Source organism: Brugia malayi (genome assembly GCF_000002995.4).
Source record: "Brugia malayi strain FR3 genome assembly, contig: Bm_v4_Chr3_scaffold_001, whole genome shotgun sequence".
NCBI lineage: Eukaryota > Metazoa > Nematoda > Chromadorea > Rhabditida > Onchocercidae > Brugia > Brugia malayi.
This window is the reverse complement of record NW_025062477.1, coordinates 2,445,530-2,470,373: the sequence shown is the minus strand read 5'-3', so window position 1 is coordinate 2,470,373 and position 24,844 is coordinate 2,445,530. Positions and strand designations below refer to the sequence as shown.

The 24,844-nt window shown below is 26.7% G+C and overlaps 5 protein-coding genes across 6 annotated transcripts; 2 read left to right on the top strand and 3 right to left on the bottom strand.

Moving 5' to 3' along the window:
- Positions 1 to 893: 893 nt before the first annotated feature.
- Positions 894 to 7,507, bottom strand: Bma-sig-7 (Uncharacterized protein; the record flags this gene model as incomplete). The annotated part of the gene is made up of 13 exons (XM_043079774.1): positions 894 to 1,053; positions 1,151 to 1,260; positions 1,627 to 1,664; positions 4,551 to 4,668; positions 5,006 to 5,113; positions 5,215 to 5,298; positions 5,509 to 5,625; positions 5,914 to 6,010; positions 6,145 to 6,271; positions 6,386 to 6,519; positions 6,599 to 6,663; positions 6,959 to 7,026; positions 7,438 to 7,507. 13 exons carry the CDS (start codon positions 7,505 to 7,507, stop codon positions 894 to 896), a joined length of 1,296 nt encoding a protein of 431 aa, XP_042935708.1.
- Bm9050 (Uncharacterized protein) lies at positions 2,227 to 3,328 on the top strand (the record flags this gene model as incomplete). The annotated part of the gene is made up of 3 exons (XM_043079775.1): positions 2,227 to 2,343; positions 2,514 to 2,623; positions 3,223 to 3,328. 3 exons carry the CDS (start codon positions 2,227 to 2,229, stop codon positions 3,326 to 3,328), a joined length of 333 nt encoding a protein of 110 aa, XP_042935709.1.
- Positions 7,508 to 8,132: 625 nt separating the features above from the next.
- Bm3255 lies at positions 8,133 to 12,007 on the bottom strand (the record flags this gene model as incomplete). Of its 2 annotated transcripts, XM_001902380.1 has the most annotated exons (14): positions 8,133 to 8,279; positions 8,361 to 8,522; positions 8,638 to 8,811; positions 8,894 to 8,980; positions 9,153 to 9,221; positions 9,324 to 9,475; positions 9,724 to 9,868; positions 10,057 to 10,185; positions 10,299 to 10,474; positions 10,653 to 10,785; positions 10,849 to 10,932; positions 11,119 to 11,284; positions 11,471 to 11,601; positions 11,993 to 12,007. In XM_001902380.1, the coding sequence occupies 14 exons, from the start codon at positions 12,005 to 12,007 to the stop codon at positions 8,133 to 8,135; spliced, it is 1,770 nt and encodes a 589-aa protein (XP_001902415.1). The 2 variants fall into 2 exon arrangements, with proteins under 2 accessions (XP_001902415.1, XP_042935707.1); XM_043079773.1 differs by lacking the exon at positions 11,993 to 12,007 and having other exon boundaries at positions 11,471 to 11,529.
- Positions 12,008 to 14,157: 2,150 nt separating this feature from the next.
- On the bottom strand, positions 14,158 to 15,341 carry Bm9051 (Uncharacterized protein; the record flags this gene model as incomplete). Its single annotated transcript, XM_001891759.2, has 3 exons — positions 14,158 to 14,225; positions 14,473 to 14,941; positions 15,261 to 15,341. The coding sequence occupies 3 exons, from the start codon at positions 15,339 to 15,341 to the stop codon at positions 14,158 to 14,160; spliced, it is 618 nt and encodes a 205-aa protein (XP_001891794.2).
- A 5,677-nt stretch (positions 15,342 to 21,018) lies between these two features.
- On the top strand, positions 21,019 to 24,544 carry Bm3159 (Uncharacterized protein; the record flags this gene model as incomplete). Its single annotated transcript, XM_043079772.1, has 9 exons — positions 21,019 to 21,078; positions 21,490 to 21,587; positions 21,723 to 21,885; positions 22,246 to 22,393; positions 22,696 to 22,768; positions 22,932 to 23,099; positions 23,357 to 23,508; positions 23,860 to 23,999; positions 24,485 to 24,544. The coding sequence occupies 9 exons, from the start codon at positions 21,019 to 21,021 to the stop codon at positions 24,542 to 24,544; spliced, it is 1,062 nt and encodes a 353-aa protein (XP_042935706.1).
- Between the last annotated feature and the right edge of the window lie 300 nt (positions 24,545 to 24,844).

Sequence of the window (24,844 nt, the reverse complement as noted above, 5' to 3'; positions counted from 1 at the left end):
AATAAAGTTAAATGACTAGAATTTATAAAATAACAATTAGAATACATACTGTCAAATAATCCATGAAAAAGTATTTCTTCAATTTAGCTAACAAATATTTACGTCCATTTGTTTCATCGTTATATATAAATATTTGCGAATTAAAAGAACTGAACAAGTTTAACTTTCTTTAGCTTAACTTTGTTATGAAATTGAATTTGGAAAAATGTTTAAGAAAAAAAAAAAAAGAATGACAAAGTAGCTAATTAGCATATTCGAAGGTAAAGGAAGAAAGAGAGAGAGAGAGAGATTCTCTGCCTCAACGTTATGGTTTATCATATTGGATTAGGTTAGTAGTGTGCTATCGACATTGCGTTAAAAAAAAAAAAAAAAAAAAATACTATTTAAAATTAACGTTTAGGATGAGATTCTGCAATTCCCAAAAGAATTGCCATTAATTTTGAAAACAGTTTATTGATAACTTAAACGGATGATAGGATGAATGGTTTACTTTAACGGACCATGTTACAAAACCTGTTTTCAGGATTACTGAATGCCTGGTTCATAAGTCAGAAATTATATTTATATATAAATTATATTTACTGAAATGATTGTGAGATCCCGCAAATAATACAGGGATTCAAGAATTATAATTTCTGGTACTTCAAATAAAATATTATCAGCAATTTTTTCTACAAGGAATATCAATCAGTGATAAATATTCTTTTAGAGAAAAATTTAGAAATTAAAATGAGAACCATTGAAATCTTATTCATCTGATTTCTTCATCTTCTCTAGTGAAGATCAAATAGTTTACCTGCTTTGTGATCTCTATACAACAATTCTCTTTCACATTTTTATCATTTTCTTTTTATTATAGAAATAAGGTAGATCAGAAAAAAAAAAGTGCTATATCAATGTCGGTATGATCGATGATGTGCACGTGTTTCACGGCTTCTTGATCGTTGATGCGCACGAGTTTCACGACTTCTCGAACGTTGCTGTGAATGTCTTTTACGGCTTATTGGTCGTTCATTCCGATAAGATCGTGCATATTTCTTGTAATCCGGCGAGCTAAATTGTTCTTGCATATACAATTCAAATAAACATGTAATAGAAGAACATGAATAGATAGCGAAATAAATTGAAGTACTTTTAGCAAAATTCAAACCTTGAGCGTCTTCTTGAACGTTGATTTATCATTTTATCACTTGATCGAGTTTTCTTCTCTTTCTCACTATACTTCTCCATCTTTAGCTTTTTATGCTCGATGTCTGATTTCTAAAAAAAAAAAAAAAAAAAAAAAAAAATAACCAAACATTATTGATAACATCAAAGCTTCCAGTTATTCTATTTCTTAACTATTCAAATTATATGTTATGATTAGTGTACTATATCACTGTCATTAAGCGATAGTCGATATCATTAATAATAATTACAATTTTGCATAGAGTTATATTAATTTCATTCTATAAGTTTAATGCTTTAACATCTGTATGATATGAAAAATAAGAACGCTCAAGTAAAATCTTAAAGTTTACTAAATTTTTAATATCTTTTATTATGTAATCAATATGCTACTTAAATTTTTTCGGTTTATTTTTTGAAGTGCAAAACTGGAAAAATATTTCAACTTGCAATACTAACCTCTGCAACATCGGAATTGTTTACTCGTTTTTCCGATCCTATAATGAAAACATTGATTAGAATAGTATCATTTGTAAACTAGTAAATATCCATCAACCTAAGTCATAAAATCACAAAAACTCAATGACTATCAGATGTTGGTAGCTATCAATGTTGAATGTCAACGAACGGTACATTATATACACAATCATGCATACTACTGTTTATCTTAAATAGCATAACTTATACTCAAAAAGTTATAACGAAGATTTAGATATTTACACCACATAAATGTTGGGTAATAATAAATTTATCTCTACTAAATATTAATGAATAGTTGTGCACAATTATAGAGATAATTAAACAATTAATCCCAGTTTGGAAATTGTTGTTGGTCAAATCAATTCGTAATCATAATAATATGTTTTTCACTGTATATAGCTTTCTACTATGCTTTTAATGTTTCGAATATGAATAAAAAAAGAAAGAAAAATTACTTTTTCTTTTTATGTTTTTTAATTTTTTTTTTTTTTTTTAAATTACGTTTTTTGAACTATTCTAGAGTAATGGGTCTATTCATATCGTTTTTTACAGATATAGCAGATACTGAAAAATTATATAATGAAATCCAGAATCGCCTGTGCAGTATTAATTATTACTGGATTGACGGAGAATATTGGTCAAGTATACAAAGGCAGGAAGTGGGTACCACCTAGGATGAATCCAGATTTATTTCCAGTAAGTTGAAAGCGAAAGAATGTCAAGAATTTCAACAAAATTACTAGATGAAAAATAAAACTAGAAAAATTTCTAAAACGTAAATGACTTGAAAAACTTTAAAAAATTTAACTCAATTTAAAACTTTTTGAGTAACAAATTTTAAGTAAGTTAACTATTCGTTACTACAGGAACCTGAATTTGATTCGTCATCTCCAGAATGCATACCATATCGTGAACCTTGCGGTTTCTATAGTTTTACCATTAACGGTTATCCGCCATTAAAATGGGTCAAATCTTGGTCAGTTTGTCATTTTTATGATAATAAAGTGTGTTTATTCACTGAAGAACAATATTCATCGAAATCATTCCATAAATAAATGAATTTTCGGGTTTCCACTTTCCTTTTTATCCTAAAAGTAATGACAGTACGTCAATCCCAGTTCTCTTAATCTAACCTAAATGTCATTTCATCTCATTATCAACCATTCAGTCAATTGCAAGCAAATTGGCGCAACCAAGCTTACTCTCATTAGTTTAAGAATATAGCAAAAGCAGAAAACATAACCCATTAGCATAATTAAGTTAAATTTCCAATTCTGCTTATAAATGGACCTATTCCCTAGTATCCTTTTAGATTTTAAATTTGCAGCGATACAAATACAAATATGGAAAAATATCCAAATAAGACATTCAGTAACGAATAAGTAATTACCTAACCACAAACAAACAAAAAAAAAAAAAAAAAAAAAAAAAACAATAAAATCCACTTATCAGTTGTCCTATTCTAATAGTTGTTTAGTTGTTTAATCGGTATCTTATTGTATTATCAATATTTAATAATAAATGACAAAAAAAAAAAAAAAAAAAAAAAAAGGGAAAGAAATTAGAATTTTTTAGGTGCAGATGCGACAAAGATCATATATGTACGTATGAAAGAACGGATATGAAAATGCGAATTTATCGACATTCTTGTACACCAAAAGATTCCAAAGAATATGATTAAATTTTGTATTCTTTTTTCTTAATTCATTTGCTAACAGATAATTCAGTTTTTTAGTGTATGTATGTATGTATGTGTATGTGTATGTGTGTCGAAAAATAACCTCCCTTCACCAAACTGAATTTTAAGCAACATTTTTTGAGTAAAAATTAAAACTTCAACAAACTTCATTATGTACAACACATTTTTTGATTTTCTTTTTTCACAGAACGAAAATTAAAGTAAATACAAAAAGCACCGTATAATGCAATGATATTTTCTTCACTATAAATTATAAAAGAATAATTTTGGACGTGTAATTATTCTCTTTCTAATTTATAACTAATTTTCTTTTTTCTTTTTTTTTTTTCGTAAGAATAAGTGGGTCAAATAAAAAACAATAGGGGTCGAACTTCATCTTTCATTCTATTCTTCTTTCTAACAATTACGAAAGAATGGTGGTACAAAAATTAAGGAACGAAGAATTATGGCGAAAGATTTGTTAATTATAATGTGCCCAGTTTGACTTTTGATTGGTCTATGGATTTCAAAAAATGAAAGGAATGTGCATTAATTCAATTCTGTGCTTAAAAATTTTTCGGCAAAATAGTTTCCCTTTAAGTACAGGGGAAAACTCGTTATATAAAGAAATAACCTTGAAAATGATCCCTCTCTTTCTATAAACGAAAACAAAAATCACAGATAAATAAATTAAGACCTCTGTTAATTGTTTGAACATTGATCGCATGTCAGAATGTAAATTTCCATGTTTCTTTTGAATATTTCTTATATTTTTAAAGAATTCGGATATGTAAGTTAAATTTATTTTTTTAACCCACAAATCTTATCTGTTAATAATTGTATATTCAAGCGATTAATTCATTTCCAAAGATGACCTGCTTCTGCATTGAATTTATATGACATTTATTTGTCAATTATTTTATTTAGTCCTCAACATGTATCTTGATCTCATGCTCTTATTGCGATAGTTGAATGCAGAGGTTAGATAAACATGTTTTTTGGTGTGCAAATCTGATCAATCTATAGCAAGAAAGTTACAAAAATGTAATGCCATGAGATGGTAAAAAGTTCATGTTAATCAACTTTTCCCTTTCAAAAAACCTACTTTTCAAATATTTTAAATCACGCTATGAGGTAAACTAAAGATTGACAAGAAAGATTCTATTAAGTTTCGAATTATACAAAAGATTAATTACAAAAGTTATAAATACCACATATTGCTTACCGTCCTTTCTTTTCCACTGGTAATTCTTGGCAACTGATTGGGAAAAATCAACATGTATCCGCCTATCATCAATCAGCACGTTATCCATTTTGAAGTAAGCATTTTCGCAACTTTGGACCTGCCGATGTAGAAAATAAATAAACAAGCCAATTCACAAAATTTTTAAATTTTTATATTTCGCGCCTTAGCAACTCTTTAAATCAATTTTTCACTCTATAGTACAAATGAATGAATCAAGAAATAAAATTCGTTAAGTAGCATCACTTTTAATCCACCTTCCAGCATCATTTGAAAATTTTGCTCTTCTTACTTTAAACTTAATTTCTTTCGCACACGAAAAAAAAAGAAAAAATAAATAATGAACCGAGATAAACAAAAATATCGAGTTAAGCTCCAAATTTGGGCAATCGAACCTATATGCCTACAGCATTAAGAGATTACTTGCAATATTTTACCTCTTCAAATTCAATGAAAGCATACTGCAGTGAAGCACCCGTTTTCCTATCACGAATGACTTCACAGCATTTTATTTTGCCAAATCGAGAAAAAATAATTTCGAGATCCTGAAAAAAAAAAAAAAAAAAAAAAAAAAAAAAAACCAAAAAAGACTGAACACTTGAAAAAACTCCGATCGTAGAAGAAAATTCATATAATTAGTACTTACTTCATCCGTCGTAACTGGATTCAACTTGCACACGAACAAAACATTATCAGGTGGCTTCTCATCTGCGTAATGCAAATCGCCTACCTAAATTTAAGTGAAATTTACTGATTAATTTAATAAAAGTATTGTTTTGTAATTTTCAGTCATTTAATGTGATATTTCCTGAGATAATTGAAAAACGAAGGCAATTAAAGTTATATCTTTAGTCCTTTCACTGACTGGAATATTTCAACTAAATCAGTAACACCCACTGAAACCTACAACTAGGGGCTAAAAGTCATAATAGGAGCATACCATTTCCAGAATTTGTGCCTGAGCAGCCATATCTTTGGCTTCAATTTCTTTTTGTATTTCTTCTTCAGTTTTACCTTCTTCCTCATTTAATAACTGATCCAAAGCAATTTGAGAAACCTGTAATTTACGGTGTACACAAAATTATTAATGCTCTCTATCCACATAGTGTAACGCATATCCTGCCAGTTCTATACAAATATCACTTCTCGCGCCAACTTTCCAACAAAACTTGTGATATCCATTTCTCAGTCTATTAACGTTTCATTAGACTGTTTATAAAAAAACATCGAGAGAAGGGTGTAGTGCATTTCAAATCTTGAATTTTTCCGGAATTCAAAAGAATTAAAAATACTTTGAAAAAAAAAAAAAAAAAAAAATGGAGAAATCTATTAAAAAATAACTGACATTTAAAAGATTAATTGTCGGGGATGGCGATCTACTCGGAAAGTGAAGTTGCTTAGGATCGTCAAAAGGATCATCTAATATAACAGTATGAGCTATGCTGCAACATAAGAAATATTCAGAAATTTTTGAGCAACCGTTACGGAAATAATATATAAGTTGCAATGTCCGAAAAGCAAGAAATAAAACAATTTGCCTAAAATCAATAGATATCAGAGAAAAAGTTCTATTCACCGTATATCCCGAAATGGCCTATTTTGCTCATCACATATTTCCTGATTCAACTTTTCTAATGTATCTAGTCCTTCGGTTACTTGTCCAAAAATAGTATGCTTCTCATCCAAATAATCTAAATTGTCACCTGAAATGAATAACAATTATTCAGCAGCATCACCAAAATTGCAAACTCAGTACTTATTTATCACGGCCATGACACTTGAGCTCTGGTATTAATTTTAAAAAAAGTCGTACTAACCTAAGGTAATAAAAAATTGACTGCCAAGCATGTTAGCACCATTATTAACCATCGATACAATACCAATTCTGGTATGACGTAATTTAGGAACAAGTTCTGGCTCGAAATAACGCGCTTGATCACCATACAAATAGCTGAAAATGAATGCTACAGTAATGTCACAGATTGCAAAAATAATAAAATTCAAGATCAAAATTTAATATGGAAACGTACGTAAATACCGATTCTCCGCCATTTCCTGTACCAGTTGGATCTCCTGTTTGAACGATATAATTTTGCTGTAAAAAAAAAAAAAAAAATGAAACAATTGGTTAATTAAAATTTAAAAAAAAATTCATAAATTACATCTTAAGAAATAATGTAATCATATATAAGATTAAAATTATCGATAAAACTATTGGACTGTCACAAACTGATCGATCATGCAAAGTAAACTTCATGATCGATAGGGAATATGTGGAAATTCGAACAAAAATATGCGAATGAAGGATGCAGATTGTATAGAATGTATTTAACTTGCAAAAAAATGTGAATAACTATAAGTGACGAAAGAAAATATATGTAAAAAGATACCTCAATCGCATGAAATTGGCAAAAATTATAGTATTTCAATTTACACAACTTCAGAAAATTGAGGCAACCTGAAAAATGAATCAGCAATGCTCTCATATTTGCATTGGTTTTTTGGTGAAAGTATTTTATTATTCTAACTAACCAAACAAAAGTAACAATATGGAACTAATGGCAATAAGCTGATAAAATAGGTATCGAAATAAGTTGCAGATTTCTGGGCAAGTTTATAAACATTAAAAATTATTAGAAGCTGTAAAAAACTAAGAATTACAACACAATGTCATCTTTTCCCCATCAAAAATATCAGAATTATTTGCACTCTTTTCCTAAACTAATGTTTACAGCATCGCATCACATCCTCTAAAGACTCGTGATTTCTCCTATTTAATTATCTATTTCAACCAACTTCTGCTTATATTACGGTTTAATTTCTCCCTATTCACCCTATAATGTGTTCCAGTTCAATAAATAAAACTTACATCTCGGGCGTTCTTTCACGAACAAATCGATGACAATATCACCAACCGTCGTTTCAACTAGTACTGCCATATATTACAAAAACATTTAGATGTGAGTTACGCTGAAATATATCTTCAGAACTATAGAAGAGAAACTTGCAAAAGTAGTTATTACTGGCTTAACACCCACATTTATGCAAAGTAGCATGTCGACGAATCCTACCCTCGCCCCCCTTTCCCTTCCCTCCCCCCCCCTCCCGCCCGCCCCATTTAAAAAAGAAAAAACTACAGGTACTTGTCCAAATTTTAAATATAATTTCTGTTGTGATCCATTTCTCAGTTCTCAAAAAATTGTGGAAGTTATTTAAATTACAATATAATTTCAAAAAAGAAGTATCACATAAGCTCACACACAACTGCCTGTCACATAAGCTAAATTCATTAAGTCGCAGTACTTCATTAAAATGGAAATCCGGATTCCAAGATTGAAAATGGAAATTCCACTGATACCCAACAGGAAAGATATTCAAACTTCGCAGCGATAATTTAAGCATTGCATAAGAAGCCGTTACTTGTTAACCAGAAGCTTCTTTAGAAAACAATTTTATACAAACGAAAAACTCAACATGATTTATAAATTTCATGGAATCAAAATGAAAAAAACAAACATGATATGACAAAAATACATGGAACAGTTAAACAATGTATTACAAGTGCTACAAAGAAAGCACTTCTTCCCTGAGTGCATTGATAATTTCTTCAGACCATTCTTCACGAATTTCATCCCAAGTTATTTCCACATGTTTTGGATAATCCGTTACTGATGTTAACGTGATTTCTCCGTCAAACATTTCTATACCATCCTGAAACGAGCATTTTTTTGTGAATCATAGAACAAAATTCTGATGTTTTTAAATAAATAAAAGCTTGTGAAAATCACTCACCTCCTTGACTTGCAAATTAGAGTCGTATAGTTTTAATTTAGAAGCAAGAAATTTCCAATTTACATGACCAACTTCTATAGTTTCACTAAAGGCAATAGTATGCAAGGATGTGCCTAACTGTCGCGCTGCTGCTTCTGGTGTTATAACTTCCAGTTGACTAGTCTTGAAAAAGAAGGAAGTTAAAACATACATACATAAGACTAATGCAAAACTAATATCTCATCTAAAAGCTAATGAAAACCATTAAATTTACAATCAAATTTTCATAAAAAAAAACCTGCTTGTCCATAGTCAAGAAAGCACGGAAAGGACAAAAACGCTTGCTCGGTGTCGGATCCAAACTAATGCAACGATCTAATATTTGCACAGGAATATTCAGAGATACATTTAAGGGAGTTTCAATAGTAACTGTTTCACCGTTAGCTGGTTTGAATACCTTTAAATTAAATTCCTGCAAAAAAAATTATTTTCAGTGCTACAGAAGTTTGAAAGTAGATGTCTGGTAATATTAAAATAACTATTTGAAAGCTAACTTTCTCCACTTTTTCCTTCAAGAACTCCATTTTTGCATCTTCACCGTGCACAAACATAACATTTCTTGGTTGACAATCACGTATAAGCTAAAACAATAATAGCATCTAGGTAAATCTATAATTTAATTCTGGCATATAGAAAAGATAGCAAAATAGTCTTCACTTAAATCAGGTATATCCACTGAAAGCATTGCATAATATTTGGAAAATAATGTAATCTACGGATATTTTTCAAAAAAAAAAAAATCTGACGCTTTACTTGCATTATGCCTTTCGCATCAGCATGGGCACTGAATGACATATATTCGACTCCCAAATTAATTTCTCTCTGGAAGAAATTAAATTATTAAAATTACAGATATTCAGAAAAACATGTACCAATTTGTATAGTTTTAGCCAGTAAAAAATATAAATTAAAAAAATCAAATACCACTCTTCCGGCAATCTCAATTTTTTTCATTCCTGAAATCACTTTCGCTCCAACCGTATTAGCAACACAAAAACCAGGCATGATGATTAAATTTTTCTCGTCCGAACACCATTTTGTGAAAACTCTTAAAGACTGTCCACCGTGCAACATACCTGTAATAATGTGTAGAAAAAAAAATTTACAAAATTCGATGACAGACAAATCAAATAAAAGTTTAAGAAAATCTTCATAACGAAAGCATCATTAAACAAAGACCGCTAATATAAGATTGCCTAAATTCAATATCTCCTTATAATCATTTTTAACTACTTTTTTCGTTTTCTTCTCTTTTTATTAAACATATTAACTTTCAAACTGTCCTTTATATTCTAACAGTGAACAAATCAATACAAATATATACCTGGCGTGCTGAAAAGCACCATCGGACCAGGACTTTCAATATAAGATTGCTCGAAAGGCCTAATGTGCTTGAAATCAAACATGTTTCGCTCAACGAATGTCCTCTTGATCTTTTCATTTGTCCAGCTGATGAATAATCGATAATACTGAAAGAGAGAAATGAACAAATCTAGTGAAATAACTTTCAAATAACTTATTCAGAAACTTCACGTTGAAATTCAATGCTGTATATCAGTTTTGACGCAAATAAAATACATGAAAACTTGATGTGCTACCAATGAGATAAATTGTAACAATTTTTTAACTAACAAAGCTTGTACATATAAAAACATACCTGATTGGCTTTCTCTGCTAATCCCTGTGAGAAAAATATTGGATACTTTAAATTCATCCGCTCCCAGTATGATTCCAGTAAAATACATAATTCTTGAGCACGTCCAAGAGCGAAAACCGGAATCAACACCTTAAGCTCAGTGCATTATATACACAGCAGTATCGCAAATGAAGCAATAAAAATAAACAAATGCTTCTTGAGCCACAACCTAGTTCGTCTACAGTAAGCAGCGAAAGAAAAACCTTTCCACCATTCGATACAGTGTCATGAACTTTTTTCAAAAAATCTCGTTCGCGAGCACGCTTCGAATCTCTTATAGTTGTCGCATAAGTACTTTCTGATATTAGTAAATCAGGTTTGAGGCCAGGTTCAACACGCGCAGCGCCCAGATGTCGATCAGGTGTTGTATTGAAATCGCCTTCAAATTTCAAGAAAAAGTGAATACAACTGTTTAATTCTGAGAACTTCGATTAAGAAAACAGAATTACGACTAGTAACCGCCGAAATAAGAAGTAAAAAAGGCTCGCAGGATGCGTGATATTTTTGACCGAGTTAGTGCGCTAAAAAGCTTCAAATCACTTCATTTCAATCTGTACCTGTATACAAAACGCTTTCAGAACCGACCATAATTTGAAACATCGCAGCACCAAGCACGTGACCCGCATAAAAAGCTCTTATCGACAATTCGTTATCTACATCGATTTTTTCATGTATATTTATTGCGATTACCTAGAAATTATGCAATGCTGTAAGAAATGACCAAAAAAAAAAGAGCATAAAATTGAATTTAACCTTTTTCATGCAGTTTTTGATCATTTGCGAAGTGAAAAAATTCTTATCTCCTTTGAATTCAGTCTGAACTTTGCGATAGTCCTCCTGAAATTATTATAAAATATACTTAATCAAACAAACGATTTAATAATGAAATCAGAATATCCACCAAACATATCTCTTTTTTCTACTGATTTTGAAAACCAATAGACTGAGAAGCAGTACTAACTCTAAAAACAAAAGACAAGTTCTCCTGAGGTAAGAATCTCAAAATTGACCAATAATTTTTACCAATAAGACAGGTGCAATGGCTTTGGTTGGATACGTCATATAAATTGGCCCATCATAGCCAACAACTTCGCTCATATGAGGAAGTGAACCACAATGATCCAAATGAAAGTGAGTTATGATAACACAGTCAAGGAATTCTGTTAAAGATCCACCACCATTAATAAAACTAAAAATATATGTATAGTCTTTCGGATGAAATATTTAACACTCCAGCCGAAAAATTACTGAACGAAAGATGTGCGGTTTAAAAGTTCATTATAATCATTATGTATAAAAGTCAATATGTGGGCATGTTTATCAAAAAAATCCAAAAATATCAGCTAAATCTATAAAATAAATTTAGTAAACTAACGAGAAATCAGGAAATCGTCGCTCATCGGAATAACCCATATGCATACCACAGTCAAGCATCACATTCCTGCCACCGATGGACACCAATATACAGCTTCTACCAACGTCTCGGCCAGCACCAAGTGGAACTACCTTTAATGAATACAACAAATTTTGCTATACTGTTCACTGTGCCACTCTGAGCTTCAAACATGCAAAAGAATTTACTAATTAAAAAATTTTAAACTTCAAGTTATAAACACTTCTACCATCTGCAGGTTATTTAGATTAAGGAAAGGGATTAAATACCAGTTCAAGGAGATTTTTAAAAACGAGAAAATGGTATAACATTTATCTACTACGATATGCATACTTTAAAAGCAGAATGATCTGGACAAACACGCAAAAAAAAAGCATCATGACATTTTATGTTTTAATCCAAATTTTTAATGGATGCGAGAAACCGGACATTTTAATCTGGACACACACACAAAAGAAAAAACATAGTGACATCTTATGTCATTAAAAACTTGTCATGACTTACCTTAATTTCAGGCATTTTGATAGGTACAAATTAGTTTCCCACGTACTGCAACATTTCTAGAATAGAATATAATCCGGGTAAATCAGACCAATATTCCTGTTATTTTTTCCAACTGTTAAATTTCTGTTTTTTCACAACCGACAATTTTAATCATATTGTCATTTTCGTTTCCTTTAAGTCATGGAATGATACATTCAAATTACGTGTAAAACCACAAATAATCAATAATCTTTCACTAAAGATGACCGAGACATACCGGAAGCATTCACCGGTATGTCCCAATGATATGGAAAAAGGTCACTAAAGAGAATTTGTTCGTAATTTCATCCGTTTACTCAGTTAATTCTCATAGCTTGTAGCGATCTCTGCCGTTTTTTCAGCAACAGCATCTTTTGCATTTATTCTCAAATTCAAACATTTTTGCAACCTCTGATATTTTGCTCTCTCTTTCTTTCTTCAATCCCGATATTTTCCATAAGTCTCTCAATCCCTCCAGTTTTCCTTCTCGCACCGATACAACACACCAACCACCGAACCCCCCGGGAGATACCAGTAGTCTCGAACAGTCTCGCCCGGTACGTTGCATCAGCATTGCATGCAACGAATTATGAAACGGAACTAAGAGTTAAGGCTTCTATCCCTGCATTTCTCGAGTGATATCAGTATGATATCATTATCATCGTGGGAAGCAGTTCAATTGTTGTTATCATTTAGGTGTATTATCATTATTATCATTCGATTTCATCACTACTATTATTGAGATACAATTGTCCATATTGAAATTGCTTACTTCATAGCAAAAGAAAAATTCATTTCAACAGACTTTTCCTTACATTTTTCACGACAGAGTTTTAAACTTTTAAAGTAAGCATTTATGCAATTATATAATTGATAAGTGAAGGTAAGCACATCAAAAGTTACGTATGGTTGGTTAAATGAACTGAGGTTAGATGGGAAAATTTTAGATCACCAGTTCAGTTTAGGTCACTAGGTCAATTAGGTAACAATTTCAGGTTATCAGCTATTTTCTTATTTTCTTGTTTTTTTTTTTTTTTTTTTGTTTTTTTGTTTGCGTTGAGTTTAATCTGTCTGAGAGGTTTGTACAATACTTTACTTGATATGAAACACATACAAGTTAGGTATATGTACAATTTCAAGAAAAAAGAAAAGAAAAGTAAAATGCAAAAGATTTGCAATAGAATAAACATTTCGAATAGAGCGGAAGAAATAATCAATATACTTTTGTTTGAAAACAATGTATCATTAATAAAAGTTTGAAAAATTTAATTAAGCATAAAGAATATAAAATAAAATGAATTTCAAACTTTCAAATAGAACTATGTTTATACAAAAAAGAAAAAAAAAAAGGCATAAGAGGAACATAGAAATAGTATTAAGAAAAAGGAATAAATTTTAATAAATGATAATTAAATTGATATGTCAAAAATGAATCCAATATTTTTCTTTCTTTTTTTTTTTTGATATACAAAGAAGTAAAGAATGAAAATGAAGAAAAAACAAATTGGGAACAAATTTATTTTAACGTAACCTTTCTTTCTTCAAATGAAAATTCAATTCATTTCAAAGTATGTTTCTCTCTCTCTCTTTTATCTTCATTTTTTAACAGATAAGATATATTTAATAGTGGAAAATATTTGAAGTATTCATTTCTTTTTTTTTTTTTTTTTTCAGTTATATTTTGATAAGCAATGATACTAAAATTGTGAAAAGTAATCGAATGTAGCACAATCATTCATCTTTTTGCAGTTCAATTATGTAATATTTTCAATCATTTCATCACAGGAATAATCTTCATTACTGAAAAAATTTTTCTAATTAATTTAACAAATTTCCATTATTAGCGCAAATCATTTGCAAATAGCATTTAATCAATTTGAATTTTTTTTATATGCAAATTAATAGATTCAAATTATTTTAACAAATAAAAAATTGCAAAAAGTATTTAGTAAGCATCGAGATTTTTGGTTGTAATTATTAGTATTTCAATGAATAATAAATGGAATTATTTAAGATAATAAAATTGCTAATAAAAAAAAATTTTTTTTCTTTTTTATACAATTACTTAAATTCTGTTTCTCACTATATTTTTCAATAATAATGATAATAAGATTAAATAAGCTTACGTCAAAAATTCCGCCAAAATTTCAAATTATTCCATGCTTTCGGTTCACGCAACTCGTAGTAATTTGCGTACAATCAGTACGTTTTTCATCTATATAATATTTTAATAATATCAAAGAAATAATTACTACACTGAAGAAATTTTATGATAAAGAAAATCGTTTATATTTAAGTTTTATGGATAACTAATTTACAAATAGATAATTTTATCATTTTTATTCGGATCGAGAAAGTTATAAAGATTAAATTGAATGTTTTTTTTTTGATACTCTTTGATTGCTAATTGATATCTTTCTTTTTTTTCATAAATGTTACTGAATCGTTGTTTATTGTCTTACCTGAAATATCAATCGGTAATTGAATTGGTTCAATTGTTGAAGCAACTGAAGATGACATTGATGCTAACTGCTCCTCTAATTTAGTGGATTCAACAATTGGTGGAGATGCAGTAGTAGTAGTAGTAGCATCGTCATCTATCATTTCATTATCCATGAATAATTTTATCTCCGATACATTCATCATCAGTGGTACTATATTCCAGGATGTTGTAGTAGTAAAGTTATACCCCTCTTCTCCTTCTCCTTCTCTTTCATCCTCTTCAATTGTTGACAATGAAGTGCTATCATCAATAATAGTTTCTAAATTTTCAGTATTCCTTTCTGAACGTTTTTCATTTTCTAAGATTGAAATAAATTTCGATGGTTCGGTATTATTCATTGTTTCCATAACTAATATAGTTTCATTTACATTTGTCATTGCTATTGCTAATTCAGTTGATTTATTTCCTGTAAAATCTGCTACATAATCCTGAAATTTGCAAAAAAAAAAAAAAAAAGAAAAAAAGAAGAAATGTATTTTTTTTTAAATTTAACAAAATTATAATGTTAAGAAAAAAAAAAAAAGAGAAAAATTTACATGTAACAATCAATTATTGCTTATTCTTTTATCACTTTATTCATCTCAATTAATCTAAATTAAAATTGAAAAATTTTAATTAAAATTGATAGTTTTTTTTTTTTTTTATAAGAAATTAAAAATTTTTTTATTTCCAAATATAGAATTTATATTAGAAATGATAATAAATATTGGAAATGATACATGGAGTAAAGCGCAAAACAAAGCTTACGTCACTTGTGATTAATGGTAATGTTGAAATTGACGTAACGTGAAGTATGACGAATAGAAAATGATAATATATTGAATTCATTGCTTATGAAATATCAAAATTATTTCACTTATAAACTGCAAAAAAAAAAAGAATGAAAAATCTTAAATGATAACATTAATGATAAATGATAATATTAGAGCATAAATGATAACATCTGTGTTAAATTACAATAAAAGATAAGAAACATAAATATTATCAGAAAATATAAGAATGAGTTTTCGTCATTTTATCATTATCAAATAATACTATCAAAAAGATATTTGTAGAAGCAAAAGAAAAGCGCGTAATTATGATCATCTTAATTGAGCTTAATTGGTCATGACATTCATTTAAAAAACAAAAAGGGAATGTACCGCCTAATATGAATGAATTTGAATTTAAGATTTGATATGATTACAAAGATAGATATCTATATCTAGAAATAGATAACAAAGATAATCAAAATGAATAGATCAATCATTTATCATCTGCCTTGATAAATGATTGATAATTGGCTATCATTAGAAATTTCTTTGTTATTAGTTTTAATCATATTCGAATTTTTATTTATTAATCTTTTCTATTTGTATTTATTGCATTGAATGAATAAACTTTCGAGCAGGAATGCAACCATTTGATTAAAATTAAATTTTCGATTATTTTAAAATTTTCATAAGTCGATTAGTCTTAACCATTTGATGAACTGAAGAATTATTATCCTAGACCTAATTCATAAGGTATATAGATATGGGCCAGCCTAGCTAGGGTACAAGTATCACATAGTTTCTGGCTTATTTATGAATTGAGTCAGTATCATCTATAAGTTAAATCAATAGCAAAATCTGTGTTACTGCTTTTTTTTTTTTTTAAATTGAAATATAAATTTTAAAAAAGTTTACATATTTGGAATGATTGGATGTTTTAGGAAAGATAAAAAGTTTTTTTGTTAGCATAACTTCAATAGCTAATAATTTTAAGAAATTAACCAATAATAATTGATAACTGATATGATAACATTGAAGTGGATCAAAAAAAAAAAAAAAATGAGAGCTTAAAATTATTTTTGTAAATAAAATAGTTTAAATTCAAATTTGTTAAAATGTTTAATAAAAAATTAATTCTAATAAAAAAGAAATTAATTTTAATAAAATTTAATAAAAAATAAAAATTATCAAAATTAGTTTGACAATACCATAAATATTCATCATTGCAAGTTTTACAAATTTTAGTTCAACAAACTTAACATTTTTACAAAATATTAGCAAACGAATTAGAATGGCGCATTTTGTCGTCAGATTATAATAAATAAAATATTAAACAAAAAAATTTTCCTCTTATCATCAAATATGCATAGAAAACACTAAATACTTTTTAATTGAATGCTACTTTTACAAAAATCAAAATTTAGAACTTAAAAAAAAAAATTTTAACTAAGTGAAAAAAAAAATGAATAAATTATAATTGAAGTATTTTTGGTGACATTCCTTTTCTGAGGAAGGAAAAAAAAACTGCAAAAATTTGCAATTGCTGAAAAGATGATACTATTCATCTGTCTATTTTTAAAAAAATATTTAATTTACTTACTAATAAAAGAATATTTCAAATATATAAATTTATTTTATTACAAAAAAATTTTATTTGGTAGAAGGACAAAACTTTTGAATTTGTTATATAATTTTTTAAAAAAACGAAAAAATAAAGCAAAAAGCAAAAAAAAAAAAAAAAACGCACAATTTGTATTAAATAATTAAAATTTAAACGTGAAAATGATAAAATTAAGAAAAAAAAAAGGCGAAAAGATCAGAATTAGATGAGAAATTGCGGGAATTTTCAGATCAAATTTGAGAATTATACTTAAACAATCAGTGAAAAATACATTTAACATTTGAGAAAAAAGAAAGTGGAACGCATTCATACATAAAAAATAAATTTCAGATGAAAATTTTTTAAAATAAAAATGGAGAAAAAAAAAAAACGGAACAAGGAAAAACTAACGAAAGTTTCTTTTTGACATACTTTAAGAAAAAAAAAAAAATTTTTTTTTTTTTTTCAAAAATTATTTTATCATTTTTGAAATAATCATTCATTCTGATAGATATTGACGTTAATTTCTTTCATCTTACAATATATTTAATATGGCAGAAAAAAAAAAAAGAAGAAAAATGAACAGAAAGAGTTTGAAATTTTAAAAGAAATTAAACTGGTCGTGTTATATCGATCAATTTAAATTTAAATTGATTCTGTCATAATAGCGAATTTAAATTTGTTTATTAAATAATTGTTGTACATTAGAGGAGAAAAATTAATCGCATTATATCAAAAAATAAAATTTAATTTAAGCTAAATTTGATTAAGATAATAAAAAGGCAAAATTCTTTTTTTTTAATTTTATTTATTAAATTTTTTTTTTTTTTTTTTTGGATATTTTATTTATTCATTTTATTTGCTATTTTACATTCAGTAATTATGAGACAGTAAATATCAAGGAGTATTTTAGCAAAGTATCATACTTATTTTAAAATATTTTATCCATTGTATATCAAATTGATAAGCTATCTATCAGTTAACCATTTTATGCGACAGTTTGCTTATCTAATGATTAATTTAAAAAAGATAAACTTAAATTAATTAATTTTATCTAACATTTAATCATATTTATGCATTTTTAAATAAATGCGTCAATTTTTTTTTTAACTGCGAAATTCAAAACTCTTTCAATCATATATTTCGATATTGAATGTTATAAATCATTGTTAATAATATAATTTAATTAATCTATTGAAAGAAATTTCGTTTTTTTTTTTTTTTAAATTGAAAGAAAAAAAATTGAAATATTTGTACAATATTAAATTTTTTTTTTGACATTAACTTTTATCTAAATTATTGTATAATAATTCATTTAAAGTTTTATTATCCATAACAATGAAATACTGTGGAATGAATTTTAAGTTGCATTTTAAAATTTAATTTAAACAAACTTTGTGAGGGAAAAAAAAATTAGCTAACAATTAAAATAAGCATTTTTTGTATTAAATAGATGTCAACGAAACAAATATTTCTAATGCTTCATTGCAAACTGTTACAGTTTCTGAAATTTTAATTATTGAAATTTTTATTTCTACAGAAAAAATCAAAATAAAATATTATAAATTCTTGAAGTTAAAACAATTAGTAGCAAACATTGTAAATAATTATTATTTATTTGAAAATATAATATTAATAAGAAAAAGAGCGGCAATAAAAAAGAGTATAAATAATGTAATTTTTAACTTTCATTAGAATTTTTACCATCAATATTCTATGATTTTTAAAAAAATTAAAATTGAAAATTAAATTTTCATTTGTTATCTCTTTTATTTTTTTAAAAAATTTTAGTGCATAATATCAAATTACTTATTTCTCACTTTTTAACTTTCAAATTTTTTGTGATAATATAGAAGGTAAAATTTTAATTGTGATAAGCATTAAGAATGTTAGGAGTTTTTCTGCATATACATCTTATCAATGCATTATCAATATATGAAATGATAACGTTGACTATATGTATAAGCAAATAGTCAATGTTAATACTTTAGTTTTGTTTAAATTAAAAATAAATTGAAAGTGTCATTCATTTCTATGAAAACATAAAAATGATAATAAATTATTGTCGTTGCTGCACAATCTTTCGTTTTTTCTTCATTCTTGCAATTATTTTCATTACTATTTCAATTCTTTTATGGATTATTTTTACTCCATTATTCAATGCTATTTTAATTTCAGTAAGTTTATTTCTCATATATTAAATTAAAATAAAATAAGAAAGAAAAAATGAGGAAGAAAGCAAAAATATTTTTAGTAATAATAATGAAATAATAAGTATATAATAATTATTTTGAATGGATGTTTTAATTGATTAAATGAAAATCGAATTGTTATTTTAAAATATTAATTCGTTGAAAATTTCAAGCAAAAAAAAAAAAAAATCTAAGAATATAATGGATAAAATTACTTTGATAATGCCTTAACATATAAGTAGCATTACTTTGATAATGCCTTAATACATAAGTAACATTACTTTGATAGTGCCTTAACATATAAGTAACATTACCTTGATAATACCTTTACACATAAGTAAGATCATTATCTTTTAAGTTAAAAAAAAGTTTTTCTATTTTTATTACTGTAATATTTTCTTTTTGATAACAGTTTTGAGAAATATTTTCTACCTAAAATTTGAATTGAATTTATTCATTTCAAAATATTGCATGTCATATTTTCATTTTCTGAATTAATGGAAAAAAAAATTTGAAACATTTTGGAATGTTAAATAATATAAAATATTAGATTAAATAATTGAAGTTAAGAAATATCAAATAAAAAATTGCAAAAATTTATTTTTTTAAAAACAAGGTTTAATTAAATTAACAACAGTATTATTTATTGTTAGTAGTTAGTAGAAGAAAAAAGTTATTCAGCAAAATTGAGAAAATAAATTTTGAAAAAATTGAAATAAGCCTAATCTCAGTTATTTCAAATATCATTCATCCAAATTTGCAATCAATGGATAGTAAAATCAATTGAAATAAAAAGAATTTAAAAAAAAAAAAATAATTTTATTATATATGAAGGACTAATCAAATTAGATTAAATTAATAATTTGATTTACCTAAAACCTAAAATTATATTTCAACAGGTATTCTAAGAAATGATTTCAATTTAGAATATGGTACTAAAAATTACTGACCATGGTCAATTGTCATCTTCTAGTATGCTATGGGCTAAGCCACCCATAGATGTCACAATGTCTTTCACTTTTTTCAACATCACTAACAGCCAACAGGTTTCAAATCTTTTTCAATTAATTATACATTCATTGAAACGATGAAATACGCCAGGTAATCACTCTCACAAATAATTTACCTCAAAATAAAACGTCAAAGTTTTTTTTTTTTTTGACGGAATTGAAATGCGTGAGTGAATTGACGTCGAAGAGAGAAAAATACCAACAGAGAAAAAAACGTTGTGAAACGTGTGAAAAGTAAGTGAGTGACGGAAAGAAATGTGAGCATTGTGATACGTAAATGTGAGGTATATTAAAGCAAACGTGTTAATAAAAATGCTTTGACGTGCTAGACGTGGTATAAGTTACATTGGCGTGAGTATACGTGGATGTATTTTAATTTGCTACGTATGTGTAAGCTATGTTTGAAGATCAAAGATTATTTCGAGTAGAATGAACAGAAATTTTCGTCTCACAATCATATTTACCTTTCTTTGAAATTAATAAAATGCAATTAGCATTGTTTACGATTAGCTAACTGTAAACATTGTTTTTCGTACATTTAGCATTTTAATCTCTATCAAATGAATGTAAATACAAATATATTTTCCGAATTTCATATATTTTTTGATTTTTAAAAATATGCTAAATTTCACATAATTATTGCATTTTTATCAAATTGCAGGTGCAATATTATACAGCAAAACCAAATGTCACCGAAAAAGGAGTTTTTTCTTTTCGGTATATCATTATTTTTAATTAATTAAATAATTGAATAGGATGAAATAATATTAAATGTATGTTCTAACATTTGAAAATTCTGTCATTCGTTTAATGTGAATTTATTTTAAGCCAACTAACAATGCTAATTATTAATCTTTTAGGATGACAGAAACAAAGAAAGATTTAAAATTTAGCAAAGATGGCAATACAGTTTATTACAAAAGTTACAAACAATACTTTTATGAACCGAACATGTCATGTCCTTCGTGTCGCGACAATCCGGAATTGATACTTCCTAATGTCGCAGCATTGGTACTTCTTCTGTCTCATTTCTTAATTCTATTTTTTGTCACCTTTAAGAATAATTTAGGATTTCCACTTTTTGTAGCTTTTAGGAATAATTTAGAAATTCTGCTTTAAGGTGGTTGTACAATACGATATCATTGTTTGCAAGCTTTATTCGAACTCTTTTTAAGAATGAATTAATAATTAGTTATGAATTAATTTTAGACCTTAAATTATTTACTTTTATTATTATTATTTGCTACTATTATTCAGAAATTCTAAGAAAGAATAATTTAATGCTAAAATTTTTCGAACACTGACCAAATTCATTTGATGAAGTAATTGATTTTCCATAATTTTTCTTTTCTCACTTTTAAGTAAATTTTATTTTTCTATTTTTTTTTTTTATAATAAAAAATTTGAAAAGATACAATTGAGGGAGCGATAACAACAATGATTGAAGAGAAAGAATGCGGTCCAACTTGTCGCTTAATAATTGACATCGGTTTGCTTCTTATGGGCGAATATCCTTTTCGGTATGATTAAACTGTCATCAAATTTCTATAAATTTTACACTACCAAATAATAAATATTTCACTAATTTTTCTAATTACTAAAATTAAAAAAAATTAAATCAAAAAAAAAAAAAAAGAGAAAAAAATTGTATTCAGAAGACTAAAACCATTGAATGTTACATTTTATGGATACAACGATGCATTGCTTTCGCTCACAAATTCACCCATTTTCAAATATTTTGGTGACAAATTTAACAATGGTAAACCAATTATTCCACTCAAAATTCCTCATTTAAAAAATTTGGCATTATTTTACAGAGTATGTATTTGTCATTTTCTTAAAAAAAAATTTTTCATATATTTAAATAAAGAAAAATATTTATGTTAGTCACAATTTTCATTTTATATTTACCCTTTTTTTAAAAAAAAAAACAAAAAAAAACAAAAACAAAAAGTCTAAACTAAACAATGAAACAATTAAATATTTCATTATTAAAATGATTACTAATCATAATTATTGAATAAAATTTTAAGATACTTAATAACCCTAAATTATTTCTTCATTAGAATAATTCAATGCTTCCTTTCTCCATCATTTCGTTAATTTTTGTTTTCTATCGTTGATGTAAGTTTTTGTAAAAGTTCACGTAAAACTTTACGTAAACTTTTACGTATTCAGCTTAATAATTCGAATGATGAAGATTATATTATTGAAACGGGTAAGAAAGATATTAATTCAATTGGTGCAATTCAAAATTGGGCTGGATCCAATCATTTACAATTATCATGGTGGCAAACTAGGCAAGCTCGAATGATCAATGGAACTGGTCACTCGTTTTAGTTTAATTTGAAATTTTTTTAATTTAAATTTAAAATTATTACATTTTCTTAAATTTGTGAAATTTTACTAAAAATTGCATATTTATTGAATATGAAGATGATGTTTAAAGTGGAAGTATAAAAAAGTAAAAAGTGAAATTTTCTTAATTTATATTTTCACAACAAAGTATATGTATTACTAATAATCAGATTGATCTCTTTGCAGAAAAATGAAAACTTTATTTTTAAAATTTCTTTTTCAAAAAAATTTTTTTTTTTTTTTTTTTGGTAAAATAATTTTAAATTTTAGATACCGGAAGTTTTGCACCGTTTCATTTAACGTCCAGTAGTATTCTTCCATTTTTCAGCTCATTTTTGTGTCGGTACGGTCATTTTTTTGTTTTAATTTCATATTAGTATTTTTTTAAAACTTTTAAATTAAACGAAATTGCTTAAACTAATAATAAACTAATTAAACTGATTTTTTTTTTAAAAAGAAAATAAAATTTATAAGTTATTTATTTCTGTTTCTTATACGTTTTTTAGATCATTTGTCGCAGAATTTTCTAAACATTCCACTTATAAAAAAATGAAAAGTGTAGAATTTACGGTTCCACAAGATGAATTTGATACAATTAGTAATGAACGTATCGGTTTCCGATATCGTAATCTTGAACAAATCAAATATTTTCCGGAATGGAATCCATGCTCAAAGTAAGAAGCAATTTACATTTCTAATTCAAATAAATTTAAACTGTATGATTTGAAATGGAAATTTTGAAAAACTGAAATTATCTATTATATGAAATTGTGACATCCAATTATTTTGTTATAAGTAATTGATATGAAATTAATCATTTGGTCCATTTTTAGTATTTTATTTCAGATTAATTCATTTCTTCAGCTTAATATTTTGTTGCATTTCATTGAATTATTAAAACTAATTTTGGGTAATTTTTGTAAAATTTCAGAATGACAAGAAGTAATAACTTTACTCCATGTTCAAATATAAGTATTAATTGTTTATTAGAGCAAAATTTATGTCATCACTGTTGCAAAGGGAATTATGTAGATGGAACTTACCTATTACCTCCCGGAATGTTCCCGCTTGTCTGTTTCCCGGGTATCTTTTCTCTTATGTTTAAAGTAATACGTAATACCTATTATTTTTGCTATATTTGATACCTTCACTACCAAATCATTTCAGCAATGTTAAATTTCTTACTTTAACTTTTTAAAATAATTACTTTTTTTTGCCATTTTTAATTTTGCAATTTTCAGATTCATCGTTAATTCGTTTTTAACATCATTTTTGCACTTTTAGCATTTTGTTATATTATGAAGGCTAAAATTACAGTATTTTTTAAATAACTTAAAATTAAAATGTAAATTCAAAATTTCACTTTTAAAAATTTGAAAGTGTAAATTATCATTGCAAATTAAACCAAAATACACATTTAATTTTTTAATTTAGGCAAAAATGAGACATTACCAATGTCAGCAATCATATCACCACCTTATTTTTCTTACTCTCCAAAAGAAGTTATTAATTCGGTAATTGGATTTCCACAATTCAATGTTAAACCGTCAACATTTACATTTACTCGAGAACCGGTAAATATCAGATTTTTAATAATTTTTTTTTTTTCATCTCAAAATCAGAAATTAGTTATATTGCCATTATGAATAGTTATCTTACATTTTTAAAATGTAAAATTTAAAAAAATATAGAAATATTGAAATTTTTTAATTTTAACATTTTTTTTTCCCCCGCAGTTGACAGGATTACTGATGCAAATTAATATTCAACTAATGATATCATTTCCTATGTTTCAAACAAATGAATCAACGTAAGTTTTACTCTCTCTCTCTTTCTCTCTCCCTTTTTTAAATTTTAAAATAATATTTCAACAATAACAATTTGTTTATCAATCACAGTAATTTGAGTGCAATTAAAATTTATTATATATCTCATAAAATTTTCCAAATTTTAATTTTGAAATTACAGTAATGGAACAATTAATAGAAATATACTGTGAAATTTTAATTTGTATTTTTTCAAAAAATACAAAATGTAAATAAAAATTTTATTTTTGTAGGATTGCAACTCGATTGCCAAATTTGATGACACCAATGATTTTAATTCGAGTGCACGGTGAACTTTCCGATGATTTCTTCAAGATGTTTTTTACTAATTTAATATTAATCCCAAAATATGTTAGATGGATAAGAATTATTTTTATTATCTCGGGAATATGCATTTTAATAGCATATGGCATTTTGACCTTAGTGAGATATTTTCAAAAGGTCAAATAAACTATAATAATATTAAAACATTCTACGTGATAGCAATTAATTGAATTATTAAATTCAATGGTAATTATTTGTTTTTTTTTACTAAATTTTAAACTTTATACTAAAAAATTTTATTTTCTCACACTAAATATTTTCTTCAAATT